Source organism: Sorex fumeus, unplaced genomic scaffold (assembly GCF_029834395.1).
Source record: "Sorex fumeus unplaced genomic scaffold, SorFum_2.1 ptg000014l, whole genome shotgun sequence".
Taxonomy (NCBI): Eukaryota; Metazoa; Chordata; class Mammalia; order Eulipotyphla; family Soricidae; genus Sorex; species Sorex fumeus.
Window position 1 is genome coordinate 6,888,420 of NW_026606071.1, and position 13,421 is coordinate 6,901,840.

The following is a 13,421-nucleotide window of genomic DNA, read 5'->3' on the forward strand; positions in this document are numbered from 1 at the left end:
CTTTTCCAGTGATGCTATTTTCCCATAGAACTCCATTGTTTAATACATATTTAAGCATATTTAAGACCCAGCAATGAACAAGTTTCATTTACACTTTCCTAAAGGGTTTCAAAATATATGTTAAATGACTTCTGAAGTGAGGAGATACCCAAATTTTTATTTAAGTGAACAGATATTCCACCAAAGCTTAACTTGTCAGTATCAAGCAATTCAAAACAATTTGTTAAAAACTCAGGCCAGGATTTTAAAAAACATTGTTTTTAATTTTAAAAGAATTCAAAAATGAGCCTGCACATGGATAAAGGATGTTTTCCAGTTGTTAATTATAAGAGGCATTAATTCCTCCAGAAGTTACAAGTGTCAGTTTCTAAATACTAGAGAATTGGGATCGATGGATTTTATAGTAACCTTAAGTTAGTTTATGCCTAATGTTTAGGTAATGAAATTTCATTAGGTAAACTATGAATAAAAAATAATCTCTGAAATCATAAATTTAGGTTGAAGTAGCATTTTCCTTGGCATGCATTGTTCTAAAGAATGATAAGTTACAAAAAGTGTTGCAAAAAAGTGAAGGATTTGAGTATACTGATGTCCTTTATCTTCTTCATTCACCAGAAAAGGTAAGATCTTTACAAAATGTTAGAGCTCATTAGTAGTTAGTTTTAATCCAGTATGCCATCAAATTATCAAGTCTTTTTAATGGAAACACATAAATGTATTACTGCAGACATGTAAAAATCATTGTAGTAATACTGTCCCTATTGATCATAGTTGTTACTTTTAAAATTTTTTAAATAATGGCAATTGTATTGCTTGGGTAATAATTTTTTTTTAAAAAAATCTCTTCTGTACTTAATGTTATCAAACCTTGAACTTTATTTTATGACCTTTAACCCTTCAGGCATCTGTGTTACCCAATATGCTAGAGGGGTGCTTTTCAAACTCCTTTTTTGTAATGAAGGAACTCCTTCTCCTCGCTGCCCCCCAGAAATCTGTGTAGAAAGATTTTCTTAACTTTAAATTTTAGTATTATTTTAGAATTTCAAAAAAGGTGTTCAGGTATATTCTTCATTAGTTTTTCTGGATGCCAACCAAGAAACTAACGTTGATATATATGTATATATAAAAATTGATATATAAGATGTATATACATTTTACATATGTGTGGCGCGCGCGCGCGCGCGTGTGTGTGTGTGTGTGTGTTGTCTCTGGTATAGAGCAGTGTGTCTGAGGGACTCAAGAACTAGGTTAGCTGATCAAATAATTTTTACTCCATTCCTATCATGTTCATAAGCTAGCTATTGATTCAGTAACATACTTAGTTATCTTCTCTCTCCTCTAATTTCTGCAGCACATTTAGTAATTTGAAGGTTTCTGCTCTAGTTTTGAGGATTTGAGTAAATGGAGTATTTTCACAAAAGCCCTAGGTGTATCAATGTGCTCCTAGGAAGAAGTTTGGGATCAATAATACTGTGCAGGGATGGAGAGATAGTATGGGGGTGTGGAGGGTTGAGAATTAGGGTGGTGATGAAGGCACATGACTCCTATGCAGCCAACCCTGGTTCAATCTCCTGTACTGCATGGCCACTCAAGCATTGTTCTGTGTGGCCCTGGATGCCCTCAAGGTAACCAGGGAGACCTAGGGGGACAAAATAACAAATACCATTCATAAGAAATCCTAGGTGACTTTGACATCAAATCCCGCAATTGTGATGATTTTTTTTGAAGTTTTATTATTGAAACATCATGAGGTACAGAGTGCCTGAGAATAGATGACTGGTTAAAGAAACTTTGGTACATCTTCACAATGGAATATTATGCAGCTGTTAGGAAAGATGAAGTCATGAAATTTGCTTATAAGTGGATGGTCATGGAGTATATCATGCTAAGTGAAATGAGTCAGAAAGAAAGAGACAGAGAGAGAAGGACTGCACTCATTTGTGGAATATAAAATAACATAATATGAGACTGACACCCAAAGATAGTAGAGACAAGGGCCAGGAATATTGCTCCATAGTTGGAAGCCTGCCTCATGAGCTGGGGAAAAGGCAGCTGGAATAGAGAAGGGATAACTAAGCCAATGATGGTTGGAGGGATTGTTCAGGATGGGAGATGTGTGCTAAAAGTAGATAAAGGACCAAATGTGATAGCCTCTCAGTATCTGTATTGCAAACCATAATGCCCAAAAGTAGAGAGAGAATATGGGGGAAATTGTCTGCCTTAGAGGCAAAGGGAAGGTTGGGATTGAGGTGGGGGCGGGGGCGGGATACCGGGGACATTGGTGGTGGAGAATGTGCACTGGTAGAAGGATGGGTATTTGATAATTGTATTACTGAAACTCAAACATAAAAGCTTTGTAACTGTATCTCACGCTGATTCAATAAAAACAAACAAAAAACCCTTTCAATAACATGATAAATGGAATAAGCTAAAGATAATGCATGTTTCTCCCATTTTTAGGATGTTCGTTTAAGGGCAGCTTATGCATTAACACTTTTTGCCTACAATAATCGCTTTCAACAATTCTTGATATTGGAAAGTGGAATGATAACCATATCAATTTTTGAACCTTTTCTTGGATCAATAGAGGAAACTGAGAGGGCAATGGCAGCATTTCAGGTATAAAAGTGGTGTGTACATATATATATATATACACACACACACACATATGTACACATATGTATTTATATATATCTGTAAAAATATTTCCTTCTAAGATTGATTGCCTCTTATTTTAAACCCCATCAAATGTGGTGTGGTACTCTTGGAGTATGGGTGGTGTGAGGTATGAGTTGTCTTCCTGGCCCCGCAGTTCAGAAATAGGTTCACTCCTGGGTGAGGCTCAGCTTGAGCATGTGGAGAGCAGCTGTGAGCATGGTGGCAGTTGGTTCTGGAGGTTTCTGGTTGCTGGGGATGGGTAACTTGAGGTGAGGAGAAAACTTCATGATTTATAAGAATTTCTTCCCTTATGAGAGTCTTACAAGTTAAAAGGTACTTTTACCTTTAGTCGGCAAACCTGATCTCATAACATTTTATAAGGATGGTAGACAGTTAATGTATTTTCATCACTTGTGACATTTTCATCACTTGAAACATCACTCATGTTTCAAGGAAGTAGATGGAGAAATATTTTAGTGTTTTTAAACTGTGTATCTTGATTATATTTCAACCTGACACAACTACAATAGTTGGATTCTTCCTATACTCTTCATTCTTTTTCTGTCTTTTCTTTCTTTTTTGATCTTAGTAGAAGTGTTTCCTATGAACTCAGTTCAAAATGCAAAAATAGTAGAAAGAACATCACTGTCACTGTCCTCCAGTTCTTCATCGATTTGCTCGAGCAGGCCGAGTAACATTGTGAGACTTGTTACTGTGTTTGGCATATGGAATACATCATGGGTAGCTTGCCAGGCTTTGCTGTGCAGGCTAAATACTCTCGGTAGCTTGCCAGGCTCTCCGAGAGGGGCGGAGGAATGGAACCCAGGTCGGCTGTGTCGCAGAGTGCAAGGCAAACGCCCTACCCACTGTGCTATCGCTCCAGCCCTATCCTTTCTATATTCTTCCGATAGTCACTGCAGTGACTGGATGGAGAAAGGATTCTAGCTCCTTCCACCTACCACCAAACTTGTTTTTGTTCTACAGAAACAATTCAACATTTTCTTACCCTCCTGCGAAGTACACCAACCCTCCACCCCACAAACCAACCGAATACAAAGAACAATTATAAAAGTTTAATTGGAGATGCTGAGTAGAAAATGTTCAATCCTTCTCCACTTTTCTGCTTTTAGATTATTATATTGGGTAAAGTCATAATAGATGTGGACCATGTTGCTTTGTCTGCAAGAGGAGTTACTATTTTAGTTGAAAGCCTTTATTCAGTTCAACCCAATACTATTATGTTGACAGGTAAGTAATGACTAGATGATAATTGTGTTGACCTAGAACTATTTTCAAAAAATATTTTGTCATCTCAACAATAAAAAAATACTAAGTATGATGCTATGTCACCATGTTTGAAGAGAGAGATCATGGATATCAGTTCCATGGAACTGCAGACTGTGTCTTGATGGAATGATGGGAGTCTATTCTGCATTCTGATCAGAGAAAGTTAACTCAGAACATGACATCCTTGTTTCATTATTTTTTTTCAAACCCTTACTACCAACAACAAAATTTACACCTTGGTTTATGATAGTTGTGGGATAGTTACACTGATATACACATCTAATTTTCTTTTGGCTAATATGTATGCACATTTTGCTAACATGTAAGAGTCTCTATTCTCTTGATATAGTTTTAAAAAAAGGAAAAAGAGGCTTAGTAGAGTTCTTATAGTCGTAATGTAAGTATAGTCCAAATCTAAGCCTCCAGTTGATCAGGTAATTGGTTTATAGATCAATTTTAAAGCAACACAAATCAATACCAAAACAGATACAAAGAATGATTATTATGTTTTTAAACTGAACTGAGGAAAGTAGACTGCTTGATGGCATAAAATCAACATTTTCATAGGTGTTGGTGAACAACGCATGTCTGAAACTCATTCATACATATCTGTAACTTGGTAATTCACAGTGAGTCAATGAAAAAATATTTTCCTAGAGTATTTACTTGGCAAGTATAGAAAATTCAAGCAAACAAATGTCTTAGGGACAAAAGCTAGGGGGAAAAAACTGCTTAAAATAAATAATTACTATGTTTTCGTGTAGATACTATTAATTCCATGTCATAGCTGTTCCATGGCCTGGAAAATAGTCAGGGTGGGTTTAAAGGTTATTCGCAAAGAAATGCCACATTGTATCAGCGTTCAAATACTATTTTTCTCAGGTTGGCAGGAATCAACTCTAAAAAAAAAAAAAGGCTGGGCTTTGTACTCTAGCAAATGACATACATACTTGGATTCAATGGAACATAAATGATCTGTCCCTGAGCCACCTCCTGCTCTCTCCTTACTCTTAGTTCCCTTGGATCACCACTTCTTATTTCCCATCATAAAGTGGCATGCACCTCTCACCCTTCTCAGCCAGATCTTTAATAAACTCAAGCCTTTAAAAATATAAATCTGAAAAAAAAAAAAAACAAAGTTGTCATTATGATGCCAGAGGGCCCCATAGCTGACTTATGTGAAACGAGGAGAAAGATGATCACTTTCTCCCCAACTGCCTCTGCCACCTGGGACCCAGGGTTACTGGGTTCTTGTCTTGCCTCACAGAAAGAAATTTCAGGAGCAGATAAGCAGTGAAGTAAATAGGTTTTATTTGGATGGTTTCTGAAGGTGTGGAGGGGGAGAGAGAGAGAGAGAGAGAGAGAGAGAGAGAGAGAGAGAGAGAGAGAGAGAGAGAGAGAGAGAGAGAGATGCACTCAAGAGAATGCCAGCTTCGGGGAGATGCAGTTGACACACTTGCTTGGGTGACACATGTGCTCGGCCATGTGGGCACAAGAAGCACATGGGCTTGGGCAGCGTATGCACAGGCTTCCTTTGTTCGAGGTGGCTTTTATAGGGTTTCTCCAACCTGCTCCCATGTGGGGCTTCTTTCTAGGTAAAAGTTCGTTGCTAAGGAGGTTACCAGGGAGGTTGGGAGTAGTGATGATCTTCTTTGGGCTGAATCACTAAAGTTAATCAGATTAAGGGAGAGGTCTGAGGGTATCTGACGAATGTCCTTCATGGAGAGGGGTCCAATCTCCTCAGGGTCTTATCCATATCCACAAAGTGGATCAGCCTTGCTCCCAGAAGTTCAGCTGAGCTGTTTCATTGTCCAGGGCCTTTCCCTTATAGAACTGTCTACAACAGTTAGACAAGTTTTGCTATACACTGTACAACCCAACCCTCCCCATGATGAGCAATAAATATAAATGTTCCTTGAATTCTAATGGAAACCAGAAAAAATATTCAAGGGGAGATAGTATAGTGGGTACCAGCACAAAGCAATCGGGGTTCAATCCCTGGCACCACATGGAATTCCCTGAGCACCATCAAGAGTGATTCCTGATGCCTGCTGCGATCTGAAAACAAACACACAAAAGGAAGAAAAACCCTGTTAAAACCTGAGATACTTGTCGGGCCAGAGAAACAGTACAGTGGGTAGAGTGCTTGCCTTGCACATGGCTGCCAGATTCAATCCCTGGCACCATATATGGTCCTCCGAGCCTTTCCAGGAGTGATCCCTGAGTACCACTGTGTGTGGCCCAAAACCAAAACTAAAAAATGTAAGAAAAAGAAAACAAAATCCTCACCTACTTAAGGTACTCATCCACAACTGTTAACAATTCATCTTTAAATGTGTTATACTTAACTCCAATATAGGTACAATATTCTGAAAGAGTGCCTGGTCAAAGTTCCAAAAACAAAATATAAATTTGAATGTTATTGTTTTAAGTTGTTAGCATAAATATGCATATTTATTAATGACAAGTTTGCTTTGTTACCCTCAAGACATTTCTTTTTATGCAAAGAACTTCAGTGTCTTTAAACTTCAATAATCGATACTTTGATTCTGAAACACCATTAAGAGCTTTCCTTACAAGCCCCTTCTTCTCTTTATTGTGACTGAAGGTGGGGAAGGGGGGGGGGGGGGCGCTAAGAGTTATCTGCTTAGCCCAGAGCCATTGCTTTTGAACTGCAAAAAGGACACATTTACATTTTCTTGTGGTAGTTCAATCCAATCATGATTACTCATTTTTTTTTTTGATAAGTGCCCTACCTGCTGCATTATTGTTCCAACTCCAGTTCACATTTTTTTAAAACTAAAACCGGAAAACAAAATATATTCTAAAACAATGGGAAAGAGCACCTCTGAAATAATGACATAATAACATAGTATCAAATCAACAGTTTTTGTTTTGTTTGTTTTTCAGTCTCACCCAGTAATGCTCAGGGGTTACTCCTGGCTCTGCTCTCAGGAATTTCTCCTGGTGGTGCACAGGTGGGACCATATGGGATGCCACTAATCAAACTTGGGTTGACCTCATGCAAAGCAAGCACCCTACCAACTGTACTATATCTCTGACTTCTCAAATAATAAATTAGGGGATGGTTTAGTTCATATTTAACTAATATTACACATGTCTTTTCTCCATATTTCTTAATAGAGATGTTCTGTGGCTCAAATATTTAATAATGTGCACAAAGGAACAAAAACTTAGGACATAAGTATAAATCAAATAACAAGCCATTTTACTGTTTTATTTTATAGGAAATTTAATAGCTAGCCTGGCTCATTCTAGACCGGGTATTCCGGAAGCATTTGCTACATTAGGAACAATCCAACGTCTCTGTTATCATTTGTACTCAGGAATAGATGAGGTAAAAACTAATTCTAAAATTGCCCTTCGAAAAACATATTTGCACTTCTCACTTCTGTGGTTTAATTTCTCCACTGGTTAACTGTACCATATAGCAATAGCTAGTATTACAATGTCAGGCACTCTTTAACCACAGATTTCTTATTGGACTCAAGAAGTTTAGAACTAAGTATGTTACTAATCCGGGATACGTGCAACAGGCAGTTCAGGAATATGGAAGTAGAGTTTTGGCTCATACAGAGTATTAGCCCCAAACAAGATTCAGCCTGGCAGTTGGGTCTTATTAAAACCTGGAAGGTTAGATCCTCTTCAGATCAACCGCTGCCTAAGTGGAAGGGGCTTCACCAAGTTATCCTGAGCATTTCCACTGCTGTATAATTTAATGGAATTTCTAGTTTGGGGAATGAGATGGTTTTTCAAGCACTACATCTCCCATCCACAAATCTGGTTCCCACAAAACGCGCACACTTGTTTTAACTTCAAAATTTAAGATTCAAAATACAAGTACACCGATGACACAGACTTATAATTAAAATATTTCAAAATATGTCACAAAAATGATTATTTTGTTCTCTCTGATCTTGCTAAAATACTTCCATGATTAATTGAAATGAATGATGGTACAGTCCATTAGGAGTCTTTCTTATCTATGACAAGCAGAGATGAGGATGTGAGGGACAGACTGGCTATACTGGGTTTTTGCCTAAGTATTCTCCTACACTGCCCCTCAAGGTATAAGACACCATTTTTCCAGACTTCAGGTTGTGCCAGACTCACTGGGTGATCTGTTGCATCAGAGACTGCCAGTCTCCATTCCTAGAATTTCAGATCTCATACATCTCAATGTAGACCCCAGACTATACCTTTCTAACAAGTTCTCTGAGGCTGAAGTAGCTGGCCCATGGACCATACACCAAGAACCAGAGACCAGGTTTCAGTGGGAAAAAAAAATAACTGCTTTCCTGAATGGCATACATAGAACTGTTTTCCTGAACACCATTAATGGCGCCTTTTGTTTTGTTTTGTGGGGTGGGGAGAGAGTGTTGGGCCACATCTGACCATACTTAGGATTTACTCCTGGTTCTGCTCAAGGATCAATGTTGATGGGGCTCAATGGGATTATAAAAGGTGCAGGGGATCAAACCTGAGTTGGCCATGTGTGATGCAACTACCTTACAGCTGAAATATCTATCTGGGCATAATGGCTTGTTTTTATCCTAGAGTCTCTTACCTATTAAGCGGTGAGAAGTTTTGGAAAGCAGTGAGGCCAAGGCTGCATCCCATCATAGCTTATCATAGATTTTTAGGACAGTCTTTCTCCCAAAGTAGATAATACTGCTCCCCTTGGGTGCATTTTTAACTTGTTCCTTTGAAAAAGGCAGGTATCAAGGGGGAATGGCTATATTTTTTCCCTGAAAAGGGGTGATAGGCCACATAATTTTGGGAACCTCTATTTTAGGGGAGAAGTGAAATCAGAACCTCTATTTTAGGGGGGAAGTGAGTTATTTTCATAGCTATATAGGTGTGTACAATCAAGCTAAATGTAAAATCAAGATGAAGACTCATTGTCTTAGTTCTAACTCCAGGGTTCCTAATCTGGCTGCTTATTAGAATCATCTGGTTCTTTAAAAATAATACAAATACCTAGATTCTACTGCCACCAGAGTCTAATTCAGTTGGTGGGTTTTATTTTATTTTTTAACTGGTTAATTCTAAAATGCTGTGGTGGATTGAGAACAACTACTAGAAACCAATCTCTCTCTCTCTTTCTCTCTCTAGCATTTGTTTTCTTCTATAGATTGCTACTGGTTGGCACACATTTATTATATATCATGGCTAAGAGATTTTCTTGTAGGTTAGCTATTTTAAGAACACAGCGCAATGATTATGGAGGAATTGTTTCTTCTTGGTTTAGGTTCGCACAGCTTGCTCCTGTGCTCTTGGCTACCTAAGTTACAATGCAACTGCTTTCCGAATCATATTAAAGGAATGCAGGAATAAACCCAATCAGTTCCTTCGTATAACAAATAATATCAGCAAGGATGCAAGTATTAATCCAGCATTTTTAAAGGAATTCCAAAGGCAACAAAGTGTTGGACTCCCTTCCTTAAGGTATTGTACCTATATTAGAAATGACAGTTGTAAAATTACTAACAGAGGAGCTTGTGAAAGATTTAAGAAAGATCAAACAAGAACAACTATCCTTCTTATGAATATATACCTTGTAAACCCAGTGATAGACCTTATTAAAAAGTCTACTGCCAAAGCCTGTTTTAATTACTAGCAACAGCATGAATACGTTTTAAACACAACTGATTTTGAGAAATCCTATCTGGCCACGTTTAATCACTTGTTTCGTGGTCCTGGAGATAGAACTCAGGGCCTCACATATCAAGGTAAGCACTATTGTGCTGAGCATCCTGATCCTGATGAGTCATATTTAAGCAAATAATTTGGGAGACTGATTGCCTCCAACACTCACCCAGGAAAATCAGTTTTGGGTAAACTTGGATACATCTGTAAGTTCTAAACTAAGAAGGAGCCCCACCATGACTGGGGCGCCAAACATGTCTTCTGAACTTTGTCCAAACCTACGTTGAACTACTAAGATGCAAACAATTAAATGCTAGCTTCTGAGTGGTCAGACTTCTAGCATGTCTGCCTAGCATTTATTTAGCACATTCTGACTCTGGGTTTATAGTTTCACCATGAATTTAAGTTTCTGTATCAAAAAAGAGGCAACTCTTCTTACAATGTACTACTTTATTTCTTGAAGCTCAATTACGAGTCTTATCTGCAAATAGCACAATTCATACAGAGAAAATGGACTCACTGAAGATACATTATTAACTTGAGAATTGGATCACAACATCACAACAGTGTGTCATTGTTCTAGAAATCAATCTTAGACATAAAGACAAGTACATCTTCCGAATCATTTCAATTTTAATCTTTGAAAAATGGAAACCTAAAATTGACAACCTATTTTTTTAAATAAATTATTTATTGTCTGTTTTTTTTTTTGCTGTATACTGTCAGAAAATTTTTTTTTCTTTTTTTATTAGTGAAAAACCATGAGGTACAGTTATAGGCTTACAAATTTTGTGCTTGGGTTTCAGTTATACAATGATCAAGTGCCCATCCCTCCACCACTGCCCGTCATCCATCCCCACGGGTCCCAGCATCCCCCCTCATCCCCCCCCTCCCGTCCCATCCTGCCTCTGTGGCAGGGTATTCCCCCTTGTTCTCTCTCTCTTCTTTTGGGTACTGTGTTTTGCAAGAGAGGCTTTGAGTGGCAATCATGTTTGGTCTATCGACTACTTTTAGCATGCTTCTCCCACCCTGGGAGGGCCCTCACAACACCTTTCATTTGGTACTCTCTTCTCTATCTGAGCTTCCTTTTCACCTAGAGCCTGTGGCTGGCCTTCCATTCATGGAGCAAAATTCCTGGTACTAATCTCAGCCATTCCTGGGTGTTAATCTCCCTTTTTGTTGCTTTATGTTCCCCAGATGAATGCAATCTTTCTGTGTCTATCCCGCTCTTTCTGACTCATTTCGCTTAACATGATACTTTCCATGTAGTACCACTTGTATGTAAATTTCATAACTTCATCTTTTCTAACAGCTACATAGTACTCCATTGTGTAAATGTACCAAAGTTTCTTTAACCAGTCATCTGTTCTTGGGCACTCAGGTTTTTTCCAGATTCTGGCTATTGTAAAGAGTGCTGCAATGAACAAACAATTGCAGATGTCACTTCGACTCTACCTTTTTGCCTCTCTGGGATATATTCCCAGGAGTGCTATAGCTGGGTCAAATGGCAGATCAAATTTTAATTTTTTGAGAGTCGTCCATACTGTTTTCCAAAAGGGTTGGACCAGCCGGCATTCCCACCAGCAGTGAAGGAGGGTCCCTTTCTCGCCACATCCGTGCCAGCACCAGTTGCTTTTACTACCTATTTTTTTGAACGGGGAGGTACACCCTGCTAACTCTTGGCTCTGCACCCTGGGACGAGTCCTAGTGGTCTTGGGGGACCATATGTGGTACTAGGGATAGACCCCAGGTTGTAGTGTGTAAAGTAAGCTCCTTACATGCTGTACTACTATTGCTCTGGCCCCTGATCACCAATTTTATACGATAAATCAGGGAAATTGAGAATGCTAAAAAAAATGTCTTTATTAAAAAAGTAATTTAGTATAAATAATGGAAATAGCACAGCGGTAGGGCGTTTGCTTTGCAAGCGGCTGACCCAGCCGAGCTGGGTTCAATTCTTCCACCCCTCTCGGAGAGCCCAGCAAGCTACTGAGAGTATTTCGCCCGCAGAGCAAAGCCTGGCAAGCTACCCGTGACGTATTCAATATGCCAAATACAGTAACAACAAGTCTCACAATGGAGATGTTACTGGGCCCGCTCGAGCAAATTGATGAACAATGGGAGGACAGTGCTACAGTGCAATGCAATGGAAATATTATTTTATACTGTATTTCCCATAGCTTGTCCATAACACAAATTTTAGGGAATTAGTAAAAGGTAAAGCCTGGCAAGCTACCCGTGACGTATTCAATATGCCAAACACAGTAACAAGTCTCACCATGGAGACGTTACTGGGCCCGCTGGAGCAAATCGATGAACAATGGGAGGACAGTGCTACCCTTTTCTCAGTACACTTTACTGCCCTCTGCTGGGAACAGCCATAATTATAAATTTACAGTGACTGAGGTAAAGTAAAGTAAAAGTAAAGTAAAGGCCCTCCCGTTGATCATCGATTTGCTCGAGCGGGCCCAGTAACGTCTCCATTGGAGACTTTGTTGTTACTGTGTTTGGCATATTGAATACTCTCGGTAGCTTGCTGGGCTCTCCGAGAGGGGCGGAGGAATCGAACTCGGGTCGGCCATGTTCGCCCTACCCCCTGTGCTATCGCTCCAGCCAGTGACTGAGGTAAGAATTGAAATTCTAGGATTTTAAGTATCAATCAGTGGTTAGTAAACCTATAAACCTATAAATTGCTACCACATGAGATGGAACTAGTAAGGAAATAACTCCTATACCTAACAGTTCTATGCATTCGAAACATTTATATGTACTATTCTCTTTAAAATTTCTCGACAATTCTGTGGATTTTAGCTTAAATGAAACAATAGAAAATTCACTTAATAATTGGTAAGGTCTATCTGAAACCTTTGGGATAGAAAGCCATATCCTTTTACAAATATTCCATAATTACATTACTGGAGACTAGAAACAGAAAGATTGTGGTTGGGATGATAGTGTTTTCAAGGAGTTATACCACTTCTGTTCCCACATTCCCACCTCGTCTTAAGAATGACAGATTATAAGTGTCCTTGGAAGTATGTATACTTACTATCTATCTATCTATCTATCTATCTATCTATCTATCTATCTACTATCTATATCTATATAGATATGGATATTTTACACACATCCAGGGGTGTTCAGGGGCTATTTTTGACTCTGTACTCAGGAGTGCCCCCTGGAAATACTCAGGGGAAGATCAAACCTGGATGGGACACATGCAAGGCAAGTGATGTCCAGGATTTGAATTGGGTTTAGCAGGTTGCAAGTCAACCACTTCAACTCCTATACTATCTTTCCTGCTTGGATGGGTAAACTCTAAAGCAGGTACAGAGAAATCTTACTGGTGGTAATACAAGATTATTCAGCAACACAAGATTATTCAGTGCCCTTGGATAATGCATACTGCTTAGTAGTACTGTAATTTATCATATTCTGTACCCTCTGGTGGAAACAACCTCCACTCCCTCCCTACCCCCCGGCTTGAATCTATTTGAAGATTTCTTCAAAACCTAAGCTAAGTGTCTTTTCTTACAAAAATGTCCTTCTTTTTCCTGGTTAAGCAGATCTAATGTTCTAAATATGAGTGAGTACATATAAAATACAGGTTACATGTGTAGTTATACAGATAACATGCATGAATTAGATTACTTGAGATTATAACAGGGTACCTGGGTATACTATATAATATTTCTAATTTTTTTGTGTAAAAAAAATTTTTTTTCCAGCTTGGAGAATAATGGAGGACCATCCATAATTCCTGTCTTTAAAAAAGGTAATTGAGTTTTCGATTATCTCTGAGGTTG

The 13,421-nt window shown here is 38.7% G+C and overlaps 1 protein-coding gene across 1 annotated transcript in view; it reads left to right on the forward strand.

The window, feature by feature from the left end:
• The window catches only part of ANKAR (ankyrin and armadillo repeat containing), an 87,667-nt gene that overhangs the window by 72,169 nt on the left and 2,077 nt on the right, over positions 1 to 13,421 (forward strand). Inside the window, exons 16-21 of the mRNA XM_056111609.1 lie at positions 498 to 620; positions 2,461 to 2,619; positions 3,789 to 3,906; positions 7,194 to 7,303; positions 9,218 to 9,414; positions 13,344 to 13,390. Of these exons, the coding sequence (XP_055967584.1) occupies positions 498 to 620; positions 2,461 to 2,619; positions 3,789 to 3,906; positions 7,194 to 7,303; positions 9,218 to 9,414; positions 13,344 to 13,390 (754 nt within the window). The remainder of the gene's footprint in view (positions 1 to 497; positions 621 to 2,460; positions 2,620 to 3,788; positions 3,907 to 7,193; positions 7,304 to 9,217; positions 9,415 to 13,343; positions 13,391 to 13,421) is intronic.